General features: G+C 40.1%; 1 protein-coding gene across 1 annotated transcript; it reads right to left on the bottom strand.

Moving 5' to 3' along the window:
• Positions 1-1,484: 1,484 nt before the first annotated feature.
• pphln1 (periphilin 1) lies at positions 1,485-18,878 on the bottom strand. The gene is made up of 11 exons (XM_030782529.1): positions 18,735-18,878; positions 18,244-18,307; positions 17,476-17,540; positions 16,105-16,314; positions 15,608-15,672; positions 12,293-12,427; positions 11,328-11,506; positions 10,575-10,610; positions 9,348-9,424; positions 6,730-6,861; positions 1,485-2,186 (listed from the first exon to the last, which is right to left on the bottom strand). Coding segments are annotated over exons 2-11 (1,095 nt in total). The 5' UTR covers positions 18,245-18,307; positions 18,735-18,878; the 3' UTR covers positions 1,485-1,991.
• Between the last annotated feature and the right edge of the window lie 94 nt (positions 18,879-18,972).

The following is an 18,972-nucleotide window of genomic DNA, read 5'->3' on the forward strand; positions in this document are numbered from 1 at the left end:
TCCCTTGGCAGCAATAACTGCTTCAATACGTCGAGGAATAGACTCATACAACTTTTGGACAGTGGCTAAGGGAATTTTAATCCATTCCTGAAGCAAACCTGTTCCAGCTCTTTCAGAGATGATGGTGGAGGGAAGTGGCTCCTTACTCGCTGCTCCAAAATATACCAGAGATTTTCGATTATGTTAAGATCTGGTGATTGTGGGAGCCAATCCAAGTGTTCAACCTCATTGTTGTGCTCTTCATGCCAGTCTTTAATGATTTTAGCAGTGTGAACTGGCGTATTATTGCCTTGAAAGATGCCACCACTGTTTGGAAAGAGTGCTTGGACCATTGGGTAAATTTGGTCACCCAAAATTGACATTTAGTCTTTAGAGGTAGCCCTACCATACAGTGCTAACACAGGCCCAAGAGAATTTGATGATATTGTGGCCCAAACCATCACAGAACCGCCGCCATGCTTAATGGCTGGGGTCAGGCAATCAAAATCAAGGGCTTCTTTTGGCTTACTCCATACATAAATTTGTCCTGAACAAGGAAAAAGCATGAAGGATAATTCGTCAGAGAAGATGACATTCTGCCACTGGTCCATTGTCCACCTCTGATGGTCTTTGCAGCAAATTTATGCATTTTAGTACATTGATGGGGGGAAAGAAAAGGTTTGGCAATGGCAGCCCTTCCATGGTATCCAGCTGCATTGAGCTCTCGATGAACTGTTTTGGTTGATACTGGGTTAGCAAGATGTTGGTTTAGCTTTGCAGTCATTTTAGTAGCTGTGGTTCTGTGATTTTTTGACGCAATGCATTTCAGTGCTCTGCAGTCAAGTTCACAGAGTTTTGGCTTCCATCCAGAGTTAAGCCTCCCAGAACTAGTTTTCCCTATTTTTTAGTATGCCATCATGACTTTAGAAACAGTTCCTCTTGATATGTTAAACAACTCAGCAGTTTTTGTTACTGAAGCGCCAGCCATTCGCACTCCAACAATTTGCCCTCTTTGGAAGTTTGAAAGGTGACACATTTTGACTTATACTAATACGCAGACCTCTACAGAAAGAATCTTGGGTAATACATAAAGCATAGGATGTCTGCAGTGCATATACATAAGATTTACATATCACTGGGAATCATATTAAGGTCTAAAAGTCAGCAAATTCATAGGTCTTGAAATACCATGTGTTTCCATTATTTTGTCCAACCCCTGTAGGTGCTGATGGGAAGTTCAGCCATCCACCAAAACTTTATACAGACCCATGATTTGGTCCAGTTTTAAACAGATTAATGATTTGAAAAAAAAAAAAAAGGAAAGAGAACCAACCTTTATTTGATTACAAACACAATTAACATAGCAATATTCACACAGCCACTGACTTCAGAAAAAAAAAAACACATAATACAAAATTCAGATGAATTCAAAGCACCACAGTCATGCCAAGCTGACAAGATATCTAAATAAAAACATTAATACGAACAAAAATATCCACTTGACTCAGGGACAATGCACAAGTGTAGTAGGTGTGATTGTGGCTGTTCACTCAAATCAACTTAGTTTTTTTACACTCTGATTAGTAACTCTGAAACTGAGATCAAGAGCTTAAATATCCTTGTGATGCACCTGACAGACATATTCAAAATAAATAAATCATTGATTCTCACAATCAATCAACTCCTTTATTTCAAGGTGGTTTTATTAATTCATTTTGAATAATTTCCAAGTTGAAGAGCAAGGTTCCTTGTTGTATGTGTCTTCTCGTTACACAAAATGTCCAAACAAAAAAAAAACCCCACGGCAGCAGGAATCAACATCATAATTAAATCTCTTGTTGTGAACAAATTTCATTTTGGTGGATGACGGTGATGTCATGCGTGATATGTGAAGAAATGGCATGACATCATACAGCTCCATACTGCTTGGAGATTCTCATAATGTAAAGGCTGGTCCTGGTTCTACCACCCAAGCGTGACACTCTCATTTTTGGATTACAGTGTTCTTAGCCTTAGATGGAAGGCTCTGGCTGTCGCACAACTTCATCCAGTTCTGAGATGAAATGGCGCAGGTCGTCAAGGCAGCGCTCACGGATCTCACTCAGGTTCTCCCTAAGAGGGGCCTGAAGGTGCTTCTCCAGACTGGGCTCCTTGGCAACTAGCATCTTCACCACCATCCCAAAGGTTTCACAGTCCTGTCGGTAGACCTGTGCAACACAGAATCCAACATCCAACACAGCTTAGTTCTACGTAGCATGAAGCTCAACCATATTCTGGCCAGTTTGGTGAGAGGGTGGTTTAGGATACAATGTTTTCTCCAATTTCTTTCTGGAAAACCCAAAAACTGTTTATATATATATATATATATATAAAGATACACAACGAACTTCATTTTATGTACAAGTAAAGTTTTACTATGTGATAAACCCCTTGTACACAGACAGATGATAAAAAAGAAAACTGTTTCAACCACACCAAATGCAGCATGACATTAAACACTCAAATCTCTGAAAACATACTAAATCCATGTAGAGATATTCTGAAAACACAAAACCACAGTCATGCCACCTGTATACCTATATAATGTGCATAATTTAGATGAGTGCTTCTTCTGTCCTAAGGATCTACGTGATGACACACTTCTAGTCGAACCGACATTAAAATGTCTGATTCAACTTGTCAACTAGTCATCAAACCCCATCATCAACTCAGTCAAGCATGTTGGAGCAAGACTAGAACAACCATTTGCAATCTAGTAGCTCATTCAGACTGAGGCTAAAAGTGAGTTTAATACAGGGCCGTACTAACAATTCTTATTTGATATTCAGGTACTGTGCTCTAGGTTGTCATTAAAACTTTAAAATGTTAACACACGATGACACATCTGTGAAAAGTTTGCGAAGGACAGTTAAGAGGAAGAGGTGAAAGCTGTAGGAGTACTCCTGTTTCACAAGTTGACTACCTCTCTTCTACCCACAAGGCTGAGATACCCAACACTGAAATAACTTGGCATTACACTAAGGTTTAGAGTTCAACCATGAAAATCATCCACTGCACATGAGAAACATGCCTGCACTGGGAACAGATTACTTGATATTATCCACCCACTGAACTGCAGCCACAATACAGCTGAACAGAGAAATATACCTACCAATCCACTGAAAATCAAGGACTTAAAGGTAATAATCAGGTATGCTTGAAAATACTGGTCTGAACCAGGATTTTGCAGACCTAAACTCTTTGGGAAACTGAATACACATATTTCATCACAGTCACTCACCTGAACTCCTTCCCTGTTCACTGCTGGTCACGTATGGTCCTGAGGACATGGTTGAAGGTGTACTACACTTCTACATTCTGTAGTGCTTTGAATAGTGCAGTTTTTACATTAAAACTACTACAGTTACGTTACACTTTTGCAACAACTTTTTGAACATTGTATTGATGAAGCATGGCAAAAGCCCAATAGCCTCTTGTCTGAACCCCCCCCCCCCCAAACTCAGTTTATTGGACAGCTGTACTGAAAAAATGGAGTAAATTGATCTGTGGATAAGTAAACTTATCTATGGATATTAGGGCACAATATCCATCTGTCTTTTTCTTTACAACTTTACAATCTTTACAACTTTAATGAATCTAGCTCTGGATTCAGCCAAACTACCAGTTCTCATTTTCACCTTTCTATGCTTTTCCACGAACCTTCACAGCCCACACAGTGAGCAGAAGGGCTTGGGCTTATTGCTCAACCACTAATGGTCATTAAGCTACACTGTGGGGTTTTCGTTAAGTACGTTCCAGAAAACAAGGGCTGAGGAAGTCAGAGCTGAGGAAGCTCTCTGGCTGGAGGGGAGACAGCAGTGAACAACTACTTTACTAGAATTCCACCTGGCTGAATGAGTCCAAGTTGTCCTTATCTTAATCTCATGGCTGGTTGTGGAAGCTTTTAGACTTGTTCACTTTTTTTTTTTTAAACTGTTAGTACTGGACAGTGCCTCCATTGTACAAAACCTTCTGTGAGACCAATGAAATGGCAAGAGGTTGATATTTTAAGTATTTTGCAACACACTCTTACGCACTCTATGGCTAGAGCTTTGTTACCTCTGTGGACTGTGCACGCCACATACACCAGCCATAGCTTCTGCCACTGAACTGACAGGTGTGAGTAAGGAAGACACTCGAAAAGATAAGGATTAAGGAAAGATGAGCGAGTTATCTGATTACGTAACTTAAACCCTTAGTACTTTTCTCTGCTTTGTCATCCCATCACATACAATAACAGTGATGATTCCAGTACATTGCCCCATATCCTCAGGGAGAGGATATGGATTGGATGGCCTAGATTTCACTTCTCTTTAGATGAAAGCTGGGGGAGGGTGGAGGCTGAAGCAAGACTAGGCAGAGTTACAGCATCGAAGCATACACTTTATAATAAAAGAGGCAGAATTCTCCTGAAGCAGGATTATCCAATTATCCATAACACAAGGACATCTCAACATATTCAACTGTGGATATAAAAAAAAACAACTGAACTGCACTATTTGTTTTTCAACAAGACAAACCATAATGCTTGTCATTCTATCAGAATTTCTATTTAGACCCCCAACAAGTTCACTGTGAATTTTGACAACAGAAAATCAACAATTTCACATAACTTCACTGCAGTGGGTTGTTAAACGCTTATTTACAAAAGCAAGGCTTTATGTTACACAACACAGGTTGTCTGAAGTGAGAGTAACTAAAAAAAGGATCCATTTGGCAGGGTCACTCAACAGTGGACAGAGCTAAAACAATGTAAAGAATGTTGGAGAGTTATTTCCTAGACCGCACTGTACTTTCACGCACTTCCTGAACCCCTGCCCCTGTTACTCAATCAAACAGGAAGGGTGTACTTGACCTAAAGAGTGTGAGTATGTCTGTGTTTGTGTGTCTGTGTGTGTTTATAGTAGCAGACACAACCACGATTCCAGTGGTAGATAGGACTATGGTACACAGGAAAGGGCAGTACACACACACACACAGAGGGGGAGAGAGAGAGAGGAGGGCAGAGGGGCCTCAGATGAAAGCAGAGAGGCTGATCAGGCCCATCCTGTTGTCGATCATCATGCTGAATGATTGAGTATAGGCTTGATTTGAGAACTACACTGTTCCAAACAGTGAAAATCTCTGCACTGAGTAGTATGCATAACTCTACTGAGATCTGTGCAACAACATGCATTACATAAAATACTGTTAAATAACAACTAAGCAAAACAAAGTGATGCTATAATAAACTCTTGAGAGTATTTTGCCAACACTTAATGGCTTAAAAAAGTGTCTTGTAGCTATGAAAAACAGTCAAGAGGATAATGATAATATCATTCTTCCTTTCAAAATAATACTAAGGCTTGAGAGGTTGTCTTGACGTGTGTAAAAAAATGTCATGGAGAAAAAAGAACAAACACAAATAGGACAGTACACTGATGAATGCCTGATGACCTCTGGGTAATTGTGCCTTACTAATTTCCTTCACATTAGTTATGACATTTTCAGACTAAACAATTCGAGCATGCTGCAGAAACACAACTTGTTTCAAAACTAGTGTAATGGAGAAGGATAGCAGCCTTCTAGTGAAAATTTTAAAAGAAATTAAAAGAAAAAAAAAGATGTCCTTTCATTAATTTGCCCCAAAAGAACAAATTCTTATGAATATTAGTAAAAGGGGTGTGTGTGTGTGTTAGCTGGAAAATGCATATATGAATGTTCCTTGATCAAAGGAGTAGCTTTTTTTCTTTCTACCAAAGTAAACCAAGCCTACTTCCCCTTCATCTGTGATATGAAAACACAGTGTAGCTTGTACAACCAGCTTTCACTCAGCTAAAAATACACAAACAAACACAGACACTGATGTTTGACACCAAGACAGAAGTTCAGCATTAGTATCTCTAGCGTTGAGATGGCCAAACTAGATTGAGTGGGAATACTAAACATCTGGTGGACATTTGTTTGACAGTGCATTGCCTAGTGCTGCAGAGAACTCTATGCAGAAGAATCCTTCTATATCAGACACACTCCTGACAGGCAACTTTTCTGTATCACTGGAGAATATGTGTTTAGGCAATTCTAAACACTCTTCAGTTTGTAGCGTGCACAGACGGAAACACGAAACCCCGAAGGGAGACCAGATGATGTGGAAAGTAGAAGAATCTTTCACTTTTTTTACACATCCATCTGAGAATTGCCTCTAAAATACTTTTATCAAAACTCCCCCTCAGAGAAAGCCCTGTTTGGTATTTACAGTTGTTTTTTTTCTGTTGAATCAGCATATGCTGGATTCTGCTCAGGCCTAGTGCACTATGGGAGGGCTGAGGACTGCTCCAAGGCAATCCTGTTTTGGATTTAATGGGACTAATAAAAACAGGCAGGAGAGTGTTTTGGATGAAGACTGGGCTTAATAACTTCATTCTGAACAAAGCGATTTCAAGCAATCCTAAATAACATTCTGCCGTCATTCATTTCTAATGGAAATGGTGTGACGTGAAAGTGAAATGTAAAAAATTTCCTTCATCAAATTTGACTCTCTCAAGGATGGATTACTGGGTTAGAGCATGATATCTGGCTAACATTCAGCATGTAACAGTCATATTCAGTGTACTGCTGAATGAGAGTGTGAATGTATTTACCACAACACAAATAATATTAAAGTGGTAACAATTTCAAAAGAGGAAATTCTTTGAGAAAAAATTATGAAAAAGAGACAAAACTGTTTCGAACCTTCTCTATTTCCCGAGCTTTGGCAGCGATGGCCTGTGCTCTTCGTTCATGGAAGTCATCCATCACACTGGACGCTTCTTCTGGGACTGGCAGGGCCTCATCTGGTGGGCCATCAATTACTGGGCCTTCATCCTACAACCAACACAAAAAAAAACAACTCATATAATCTGAAATAGCAGGACAATGGGCTTTCTTATTGAAGTAAGCATAATGGAAAGATAACAAGGGCTTGGGTGAAGCACTGAATATTCAAGAAACATATGTATGAGACTTGTACTAGTGGGTCACATCAAAGCAAAACATCATACTTGCTCAAGGCCTGGGTTCAGTGCTATAATTTGAGCAGCATAAAATGGACAAACAAATAACTACACAAGTGTTTCTCAGTCAGCCCTGGATATGAGAGGCTCTACAGGCAGTCATTGTGTGGTAGAGCTAGAGAAGTGCTCTGTTTAAGACATGTCCGCATACAGCACACAGAGTCACAATGAGGGGAAGGATGTGCTTCAACTCATATGGCAGAGGCCTTCTCAGAAGTTTAAGAATAATCTGGGGAACACTGACAGGAAAGTTAATAACAGGAGGGACAAATTTTGATATATTACACATCTCTGCAGAGCAAACCCTATTTTCATCCTGAAGCTACAGAACACAGTTAAGGATGACAAGACACTGATCAAAGTCTTATTAATGTTCTTTAACTTTGAGGCCGAGCGTATCTTAAAATAAACATTGGTTCAGATTATTCCACATTTTTCCTCCAATTACAATTCACTGCACTTGGCCTGCAGCAGCTCTTGCAAGGCATCCAGTGTGAAGGCACCATGAGTCAAAGCTCCAGCAGTCCCATCTGCACTGAGACAAATGCTCTGAATTAATCTTACTCAAAAATGTCAACATTGAAGGGATAGTGCACCACGTTTATATAAATATTATATAAATGGCATTCTTGGCCTGGACTGCAGTTTAATCTGCTGTTGAAAGGAACCCGTAATTTACCACCAATGCAGTGGAGGGTTAAGACCTACTAAACAAAAGAATGAGCACTCAATGTTTACTTTCAGTGGATGGTCCGCAACTGTCATGTTTAATTATCATCTAGGCAGTTAAGTGAAGTATATGAAAAATCTTTGAATCTTAGCTTTTTTGTCCAAAACTCGAGAATGAGCAATGCAGTGAAACTTCAGCTCACAAATCTTCTGAAATTTTACAACCCCCACCCCGACAAAGAGCTCTGCACACACACACACACACACACGCACGCACACGCACACAGTTTTCATCTGTGGACAGAAGTCAACTAGTTCCAGACCATCTTTTCTCAGATTTAAAAACAATGGATGGTGAAGAGTTTGCTGAACCTCCAAGGCAGTCCATTAACTTTGGTTTATTGTATGGCAGGCTTTTTCATCTTCAGTTAAAGGTTATGGGTTATGCCCCACAAGCTAGGCAACCTGGCAAGATCAAACATTCTCAGAGGGGGACATTAGCTGACAAAAAAAACAACCTTCATTAGTGCTCAGCAGAGTGGAAACCATACACAAAAGCAGTCACACACATTTCCAAAGTTTGCCTTTATGGTGGTCTGAGGAATAGTTTTGAGTCAAAACTTGATTTAAAATTAGGATTCAGCGCATACATGAAATTTACACAACTGGACTAGCGACATTTATTTATTGTGGTTCTATATGTAAACAAGCAAATGTTACATTATGTATTTATGACTTTGTGAAGACCAATGCTACTACTTACATAAGCTGCCTCAATGGCCACAGTCTACTCATTCATTTCTGTATGTTTGAAAAATTCAAGATGCTGAAATAAAGAACCAAACAGTAAAAACCAAAAAAACCCCCAAAAACAAAGTGACTCCATCCTATCTGATGGAGAAGACTCAGAAGGTGAAAAACAAACCTGTATTTTTTGAGTTCACAGACTGACAGAGGGGAAAAAGATTGGCAACTGAATGTTTTACTTGGCAGATAATATCATGAGAGCAAGAATGTACAAATAAACCATACTTGCACCTAGTGGGGGAGCTATGTTTTCAATCATAATTTATTTTTTTGCTCCGGTAAGGGGCCTGCTTTCAACTGTGTGTCGTTCGAGGGAAAGAAAGGAAACAACAAATTCACTGAGAGAGGAAAGTGTTCCCAAGAGCATAGCCAGGGAGATTTGAGAAGATGCGATTGTACGATAAGCCTATGAGTCAGAGTTAATGCATTTCACCCTTGCATCTCAGCGCTGTCACAGCATGGGTGGTCAGATCTGAGAATAGTTCTCCAGCTCTCCCTGTGTGTCTGAACCATGCTTTAAACACAGATAAACAAGCCCAGGCCAGCTAACCTTTAACGTTCCACAGTCAATACTTTAAAAATCATTTAAGTTCAAGGGATGGTGAGGCACAGCATGACTGAACAGATTTAAAAAGTGGAAAAGTCCTTTAAAAGTGTTCACCATGTTTAAAAGGGTTGAAGCTTTTGACGTCATTTAAAATTGCTGGCACATCTCTAAGCTGCTCCAAAGAGTACTCAAGCAGGCTGAAAATCCTGATCTGAAGCAGAAACTGCAGCTGGAGTTGTCCGTGTGTATGTGTGAGAGAGTGTATGAACGTTCACCTTTGAGGCTGACACAGAGCTGTGTGGTGACCCATCTCGTGACGCACTCACAGACGGACCTGGCTGCCTGTCTCTTTCTGTGAAAAACACACACACACACACGCACACACACAAACACAAACACATACAAACACACAAAAATATAGGCAAACATATGATGAAACAGAGAGAAAAAAAATGAATGCATCTCTACCACATGGTTTAGATCACCTATCAAAATCCTCTAAATTGGCAACGACCATTCTCTTCCTTGACTCATTGGGTGCGATAAATGTTTCCATGTGTTTCAGTTAATCCAGCGCTCTCTGTTTAACATCTGGCCGGTGCGGAGAACCAGATGGGTTCTCTAACTGCCCGGGGTTCTCGCCCCAGGTTACAGCCCAGCCTGGGGAAACCGCCACTGCTCTGAAACAGCTTTAGATTTAAAAATAACTTAGGCAAATGGACTGTGTGTACAGAGGCCTTAAAGGACAGACGAGTGGGTGGATGGATGCTGTACTGACAGGAAAGTAAGGCTCCTGCTTTTCAGTTTCTACACGAGCATCTGATCTTATCTTTATTTGTATGCTGTTGTCGTTGTTGTTGTTGCAGATGTTGTGCCTTTTGAAAAACAAAGTGTTACAGGAGGAATAACAAGTGAAAGCAAAGAAGAAAGAGAGAAAAGAAGAAGTGACTCTTATCTGGCAATTCATCTTCCACACAAGTTGAGTGATAGCAGCTGTTGCTATCAGGGGCTCCTGAGCCATAATGCAGACCCACATACAGCACGCCCTGTACATCCCTGACCACACAGTTTCTGACATGACACAGAGAGGCAAGGAGGAGAGCAGCGTTCTCATCCGATTAGAGACGCTCTCTCTTGGGTTTCTGGAGTTGCCACTGACGTCTTGAGTAGACAGTGTTATATAACACCGTAATAAAATTCTGAGAGATTTTATAAATTGTCAGGTGACTTTTGAAAATTCTTAAGCTAATTTTAAATGGGACCCATTGAGTGCAAAGCTTAGAGATTTTTTATTATGGCTTATAAGGACTAAAGAGAATTAGAGTTAAGAGAATTAAAAGGATTTTAGGCATACGAATAATTGAAATGCCTACAAATGATCTACACACAAAATAAATTACTCCAGGATGGTTTTCTCAGGTTCAGTACGGTGTAGCACAGGGCCAGTCCTCATGCCTGTTTGTGAGTGCAGCTTTATGAGGTCTTGTCTTGCATTTTCTTACCTTGTGCTCTGCTGGGACCATATGGTTCTTCATACCCTACAACAAACAGGGAAAAACAGTATGACTATGAGCTTGGCCAATCCAACAACACATAGCAATTTACAATAACTTTCCGATTCAAATGAGTTAATAATCATAATGTAGCAATCATCAGACCACTAGCATTCACAGTTGCTAGTGTTGACATCCACTTTGTTGACGTACATAAGCACTAACATCAAACCAGACATGTGCATCTTTAAAAAGCAAGACTATTTTGAACTATGGTCAGTCAAAACTGCTGTTGTGATGTCATGCAAGAATTCTTTTTGTAGATGCAGACAACAATTTCATTTTTAAGCCATATTAAAATCAAAACAAACCAGACAGTGCTGAAAAACAGGCCAAGGTAGTGAATCAGTTCAGCACAGTAACTATAAACTGGGGCAATCTGACTGGCCAATCTAATCTTTGGCACACTGGGAATAAATATTAAGATTTTCATTTTCATTATGTTTTCTTTCATTGCTATTTCATATTTCATTCCATTGGTTAAAACTGTTCAGTTTCAGTTTCTTTTAAAATCCTTTATCTACTCATTCATCATAAAGATGACTAATGTCAGATGATGGAGTAAGCTTAAGTTCCATCCCCCAATGAAATAAGTACCTGGCCAATATAAATTCTCACATTCAATGGTAATTAATTTCCCAAACTGACTGAACTCGTGTTCACCAAGCCTGACTCTATGGCGAAAGGAGTGAAAGGGCATACTCTTGCTCTGTGGGGGCTGGTAGGAGTGAGCTTTGCCCCTCTCAGGGGAGTAGCCGCGGCTGCTGACGCTTGAGCCAGAGCGGCTGTGCGGAGAGGGGGGCACGTCCCTGCGGGGTGGGGGAGAACGGTCTCTCAGTGGAGGGAAGGTGCCTTTACGTCTCAGGGCATCGCGATCCTCTCTGTGGAGACCCATGAAACACACACCAAATCTCACATGCATTCCTATGACTACTCAAGAAAGCCGCACCCACAGTTATACACTCACTGTCCACATTATTAGAAACATCCGGCTTGGCCCTACACTCACTGTCCACTGCATGAGGTACACCTCCCATAAAGGTACACTACATAGGTGTACAGTTATAGACTGCAGCTAAATTGTTCTCTGGCACAATTTGTCAGCAACCCTCTATCCTGTCCATCAGTGGCTCTGACCGCAGGACCACTATTGGCCAGATATTATTTGGGTGGCAGACCAAGCCCAACACAGCACTGACACTGACATGGTAGTAGCATGGCAGTGGGTGTCACGCCAGTGTGACTGTATCAGGCACAGCAGCGTTGCTGGGGTTTTTACAAACGTCAGCATCACTGCTGGGTTGAGAGTGGTCAGCTACCCAAAAATATCCAACCAACAGCAGTCCTGTGGTCTAAAACTTACCACTAATGAAATTGTGCCTGTCAACATATGGGCCATAGTCACCAACTGTACACCCACAAGGTGCAGTCACAACGCAGGTGTTTCTAATAAAGTGGCCAGTGAGTGTATGTAGCGGAACAATAGTGGAACAGCAGCACAATAAGAGATTACTACAACTAGTGAAATGGTATAAGTCTACAGAAAAGGGTTGGAGCTATTTAAAAGGATCATACATCTTTATTTATGAGAAAACCAGAACAATTCAATCCCTATATAATATTTAAGGCCATTATACTATCAGAATGAACCTGAGAGGCGAGCATACCCTCTGTCCAGACTGAGAATGGCCTGCATCACCGTGTCGTCGCCTGGGTCTGGGCCCATGGAAGACAGCGGCCGGGGTGGTGGATAGGACCCCTGGACTCTGACACCAGGAGGAGGTCCGGTTCGGCTGCTGGTCCTGAGAGGAACCAAATAATCAGTCTTAAATTTATTAAATCACAATTTACCAAAATAAATATTTTAGTTTTATAGTTTAATGAGGAGTTAGACAGCTTTGCCATCAGAAAAAGTACAACTTTAAAAAAATTACAACTTTAAAAGATGGTAATAGAGGGAGCGAAATGGTCATTCTGAACAACCAATACTTCAGAGGAATTCCACTGCAAACACTTAATTGTTCATAAAAAACCTATAACCTAAAACCCAACATCTCTGTATTTTTTAACGGCAGGTAACAGTCTGCCCTGCTGTGGCAGCCTTATTTCCATTAATATAATTTAGAATATGGAAAGGAATGCAATACTTGTATATGCAGTGTGTTAAAATTCCTATTGTAGCATGGATCTTTCCGCAATATGATGGGTGAACCAGCCTTAATGCAAATCATTGGTCGTGTTACTGGATTCTCAAATGCAAAGAAGATCAACATGCCATAATCTACCCTTACGTGTTTGGGTTTGTGCATCCTTAACAGCACTGATTCAATCTCGTTCGGAACAACAAAAACAAACAAATAAATAAATGTAGAATCTGAAACAAAGCTCGAAAGACCCTAGAGCTCTGAATAAATCTTAAAAAAAAAACCCAAACAAACAAACAAAAATATCTGTGATGTTTGTAGTACATAAACTTGTCTGTTTATTGAATGCATAATCTGTGTCTCTTCATGAGGGCCCGGTCACAGTGTGTCCCCAGTTTCCAACGGTTTAAAGAAGGCCATGAGGGGAGCATTTAGGGTGTTTGGGTTTGTTATGACACCCTCCAGCTTGGGCAGTTCAGAATTGAAGCTGGGCCTCATGGACAGAGACCCTGGAGCAGAAGTGGGAATGCCTGGCCGATCCGATGCCTGCCTAGCTGAGGGGGTGAGGAGGCTGACCCAACGTCTGTTTTGTGAAGCACTGTAACTACACACAGTGCCTTCTCAAGAAGAAGAAAATGTAAAGAAGAGTGCTCCTGGACCAGCTGCAGCACAGATGACAACACCAGTCACCCTACTATAACACTTCCACTGCTAAAACCATACAATCTGAACACAGGGGTTTACCTTCACACCCTCTTTCATCCAGAGTAACAATAAGGTGCTAGTTCACACAACAGTGTGGCCAAGCTGACTGCTGTGTTTTTCCCACCGAGTCGTCTGAGCAGGTCATGTTCAAAACAGGAAGGGGTAACGCTGGGCTTATCGGAGCTTCCAAATACTTCTTTAAAAGCATGATGGAACTTTCTAAACTGGACTACAATACAAGGCTGCAAGTACCTTTAATTTAGGTGTTTGCTAAAATGATTAACTGCTTGTTTGAGACTGCTAAAAATGTATTACACAGGGTATACCTGTACACGTCTAAGACCAGATTTATTGGTTTGACAAGTGCAATCCATCATCAATCATAAGTTCACACAAACTCAATAAGACAAGCAATCCCAGCGTATGATGAATGACAAAACCCCTTGCCAGTGACAGTGCTGCTAGACACAGACTAGCTTAAATACCAAACAAAACCAAATTTCAGCAAATCAAATCATGAGAAAAACTCATATAAAATAGGACAAAGAATTTTTTCAGTAGTCTTGCATTGAAAGTTAGACACAACCGTTCCATACAGACTCAGCATTTGTACACAAGTATTTGTGATCAGATCAGAGGCTTCAGATCCTAAAATAAAGTGGACACAAACTCCCTGAGACAGAACAGCAAAATCAGTCTGTTGCTCCTGGCAACCAGGTGTGTGCTATCCATATCATTCTTCATTCTTTCACACATCTGCGCAGGTATCAGTAAAACCATTAATTTACTCTCCTCACCCTTCTCTGTTTTTGCAGACTTACCGGATTATAAACTGCTTATATGATCTGCCCTCTGGTAGGCCAGAAGGTAGGCGGGTGGTGTGTAAATGAATTAAAGGCACCTGGTCTGAAGGTGACCCCTGTCTGACCTCAACTGACGTTGGCTGAAAAAGAGCGCTCAGCATTGAGAGCCCTTGAAAAACTTAAACAAGTGCAGAGTCTGTGTGAAGTGGACGTGAACCCGTGTGACCTCTGCTTCAAGACCAAACTGCCACAGGTTTGTCCTGTCTGCTGATATTAGCCCTGAATATTAATCAGACAGAGAACATTCACCTGCCTGCTTTAACTACTGAGCATGAATTGGTTCTCTATGTGCTAGGGAAAGTCTAGAAAACACACACTAAACTGCAAAACATGTTTCAGTGGATGCTTATGGGAACCCTATTTAGCGTGAGCTGTACATGTCTCCACAGTGGAAACCACTTAATGAGGTACCAGTTTAAAAAATATAACTCACCTTCACTGTATTTGTCTTATGTACCAGGGTTGAAATTTGAAAGTAATGTTTATACTATGTCAGAGCACTGAATTAAGGACAAGAGCACCACCAAGAGGTAGGGTTATTTCAGCTTTAATCCATCTGCCCATCAATTAGTCCATCCATCCATTCAACCCGTATACCACTTTGCAGAGATTATTATTAACTATAATTAAATACTAAACTTATTTAATATTGATTAAACTTATCTGTTTTCCACAGATCAATTTTCTGCCTTTGTGGACACAGTTAAAAGCACTTCAAAACATTTCTAATTTTGAAAAAGACAAACACCATCTAATTTTGAAAAAGACAAACACCATCATACAACATTAATAATTACAGCAGGTGAGGAAAAAAATCAAGCCAGCACCAACTATGACCAATGCTGATTTATGTAATGGGAAGGAAGAACAACGGAAAGTAGACTCCAGTGATGTCCATCAGCTTTGGACAAGTGTTCCCACTAGAACAGTACTGCCATCTGCTGGGCCTCAGCATTTCACTCCAACATTTGGTTTAGTACATTCACTTCCAATACTTGAGTTTTCTTTGTTTGTTTGTGTATGTGCTTACTGAGTATCTCATTTTTCCCACTTTTTTCCTTTTCCATTCTTTGTCACATTTTTTCCCACTTTTTTCCTTTTTCACATTTATTTTTAGGCTCATAAAATCCAATTCACAGTTCTTAATATGTCCATTTCCAAATTTTGTTAGTTTAAAACTGTTTTCAGTATCTGTTTTATTAAATAGTTGTTTAATACCATTAAAACAAATGAGTTCTTTGTAAGATAAAACACATTATGTATTTCATACCTGAAGTCCATTTGCCGGGCTGTGTGTGGCTCATCTCTGGGACCTCTGAAATATGGGTAGTCGTCCTACACCATGACAAAAATGACGATTTATTTCACAGTCACTATTTAATCTGTCTGTCATTCATTGTTATCATTATTATTATTATTATTATTGTTATCATCATCATGGTGGAAAATGCAGTGACTAATGTGGATAAATCTAGAAGAGAATCCAAGACGACTTAGGGCCTCATGTTTTTAAACGTAGCAGTGTTCCCTGTTGTTCACATCATTCACATGTCAAACTCGGTTGACATTTTCTCAGAGCTTACTGATTGTTCTAGGTAAGAAATAGACTTGAAATACTGTAAATAGCAATGAAATATCAGATGCACTTAATCACATATCAAATGATCCAACAACACGCTACCAACAGCACTGATAGTGACATTAAGCATTCTAGGCAGTCAATTTTTTAAATGCTTTTTGTCCGTTTTCATAATCTAAATAGCTTACTCTCCGAGCAGGTGGACCTCCCCTATGTTCGTTAACAAAGTGAAGGCCGTCGCCATGGTAGCCCCTTTGATCTTCGCCATGGTAACTTCGAGGGGCACCATTAGGATAGAAGCGAGGTCCATCGTATTCAAATCCACGACCATATTCATCATCAGGTCGACCAAAAGCAGCAGGTCTCCTTTCTGCTGCAGCACTTCTTGGATACAGAAGCTTTTTATGACAGAACACAGAACTTCTTTAAAATCATACATGAAATAGTGTATTATTCAACATGTTATATGCAAGGCTTTCCCACTGCTTGGAAAGCAAATACTGAAATATTCAAACAGTAACTGACACGTTATACCCATAATTTAGAGGATAATGAAGTTATCAAATGCTTCTGAACTCCAGCTCAAATTATCGTGTGCTTGCTAGTGAACAAGTAAAATTAGGTGTACAGGTAACTGCCAGAATTAGGGAAACACCAACATTATGAGTTTTAATAGAGCAACAAGCCACCAGAGCAGCTCAAATGCACTGAGTCATAGATTCTTTGAGAGACATCACATCACAACAAATCCATTCAGATCCCTTTCCCACAGGAAAAAACAAAGAACAAAAAAAAAAACCCTCAGTACTGTAGGTTTTGTCTCACGCACCATAAAAACGCTGGCCTGTTTGTCAAGAACAGACTGCAGGATGACTCATCTGAACCTATGAAATTTTTCTCCACTGCTTGTTTGAGCCCAGTTGATGTCTTTTTTCTCTCAGCCTTCCAAGCCAACATGACCTCAGTCGCTTTTGCTCATAAAGCACCAACAAGTTGAGCAGTCTTTGTCTGAGAGGCTTCTGTTAGACATGCCCCAACAATCACATTTCCTTCAAAGTCACTGAGACGTCTTTGTCTAACCATGGTAGGAAAAATAACGGGAAACTGGGTCTGCCAAGCACTTTTTGCATGTTAACTGCTTAATTAACTTAGGAACCGGTCGCCTTCATACCTTTTGCATCCACCGTTTACTCAGGAATTTAGTTTTGCAGTTACGTCTAAGTACTGGGCTGAAACCAAAGCATCCTGTCAAACAGTGTTGTTTTCAATTCAGAAGTGTGGACCTGATCCTGGGCTGGCCATTTACCAGTGGGTGACTTCCCAGATGGATTTGGGGGTGTTAGGTTCACCTGCATCAATTTTTATTTACTTTCTGTGGAGTCTGGTCAGTTAAAGCTCATGAACTACAAAGGTGTCAGTCTGAAAAATCTGAATTAAGTGCAACTCTTACTACAAGATGGGCTTCTAGAACTGGAATTTAGGAAAACTGAACGACTAGATGATATGGAAAATAACCCCAAAACCTGCCCTGCTATCTTCACACGGAATGGCCTTCTTACCGTTCTCTCTGGAGGGAAACGCTCCTCAGGAATGTCCCGGAAGCTCCTATCCCTCCTGAAGGTCACTACAATAAACAGATAAATGATATAACCTTGCAAATGTAAGCAGCCCGTGTCTTCTTGCTTTAGCTGTACTCAGACAAACCTTATTTGGCTACTAAAATCCTTAACATTCATATACAGAGGTGAAGGTACAAGACTAGAGCTAGATCAACAGCCTCATGTGTAATAAAAGAATAGTTGATAACTCAAAGAATATCTCTCTACTCTAAATGTACATGTAAAATACATTTTCTCACTTCTAGAGATGGATTAACTGAGTCCCATAAAGAGAGCACATACTGTAGCTCATGAGATGCTGACCTCATAGACTGGTAGCTTGTATTCTCATCTCAAGGACATTCCATCTCTTGACTATCAACGGCATTCTTGCGTCTAATACTTAGAATTGCTCTTGAAATAGCATGACTCATTAGACTAATGAAATATTTATCTGAACATTTTATTAACTGTTACACTTCTTAAATATAGTCTGGGCATTGATTGCGGTCCATGGTTCTTTGTTAATGGGATCAAACACTCTGCCTTGATAAAGAATACTGAAATAAGACGAATAAAATGACATTCAAATGCAACACTTGTACTGGAGGTGTGCCTATACAATGCACATATACACCGTGAAATCAGAGGGAAGCATTCTCCTATGTTCGCATAGGCTATGCTGGGTTCTTTACACTTAGCATACCTAGTATAAAATATTTCACCTACTTGTTATATGTTATCTTATGGTAGTTTCCGCAGGAGCGTCACGTTGGTCGAATGTGTCGAATATCTAGAGGGTAGAGAAATAATTCGGAAACAATTTATGTAGATACCTATATAATAGCATTTGCTTTATTAGTCATTAGTAAACAACCTACAGGGCACTAACACCGATGCATGTAAAGGTGCACCCATTGGCGACCTCAGAAAACACAGTTTTGTAATTTAACGTTAAATTTTTTGCTGTCACTGTAAAGTACACAGTTAGCGTGTACTGTTGTGCTCGTTCGCTAACTTTAGAAGCTGACCAAAAGTAGAGTTGTTTTCTTCAAATTATGTTTCATTCTAAAGTATGGTGCCTTTTATTCAGAGGGAAATTAGAAAATAGAAAAAAAATAAAAATATAAAGTATTGCTGAGAATTTAATCGCTGCGAATCCAACTAATGCACTGACAGACCAGCTAGCTAAATTAATACTTGTGCCTTGGCTCACTTACCTTCTCAGAGTGCTTGTCAATACGCTGGTCATTTGCTAGACGTGGGAAATATCAGGGTAGGCTACAGAGGTCTTTCACAATGGCTGAGTATGCTGGAACATAAAATTAGAACGTCACCTCTAAAACTGTCGAAACGCATTTTAACTATCACTATCATATACTCATCCATACTACTGAAAATACAAAAATCTTAATTTCTTGTCCAAAATGGCCGCCACGAATGTGTTTCAAAACAAAA

The sequence above is a fragment of the Chanos chanos genome, chromosome 1 (genome assembly GCF_902362185.1).
Source record: "Chanos chanos chromosome 1, fChaCha1.1, whole genome shotgun sequence".
Lineage (NCBI taxonomy): Eukaryota > Metazoa > Chordata > Actinopteri > Gonorynchiformes > Chanidae > Chanos > Chanos chanos.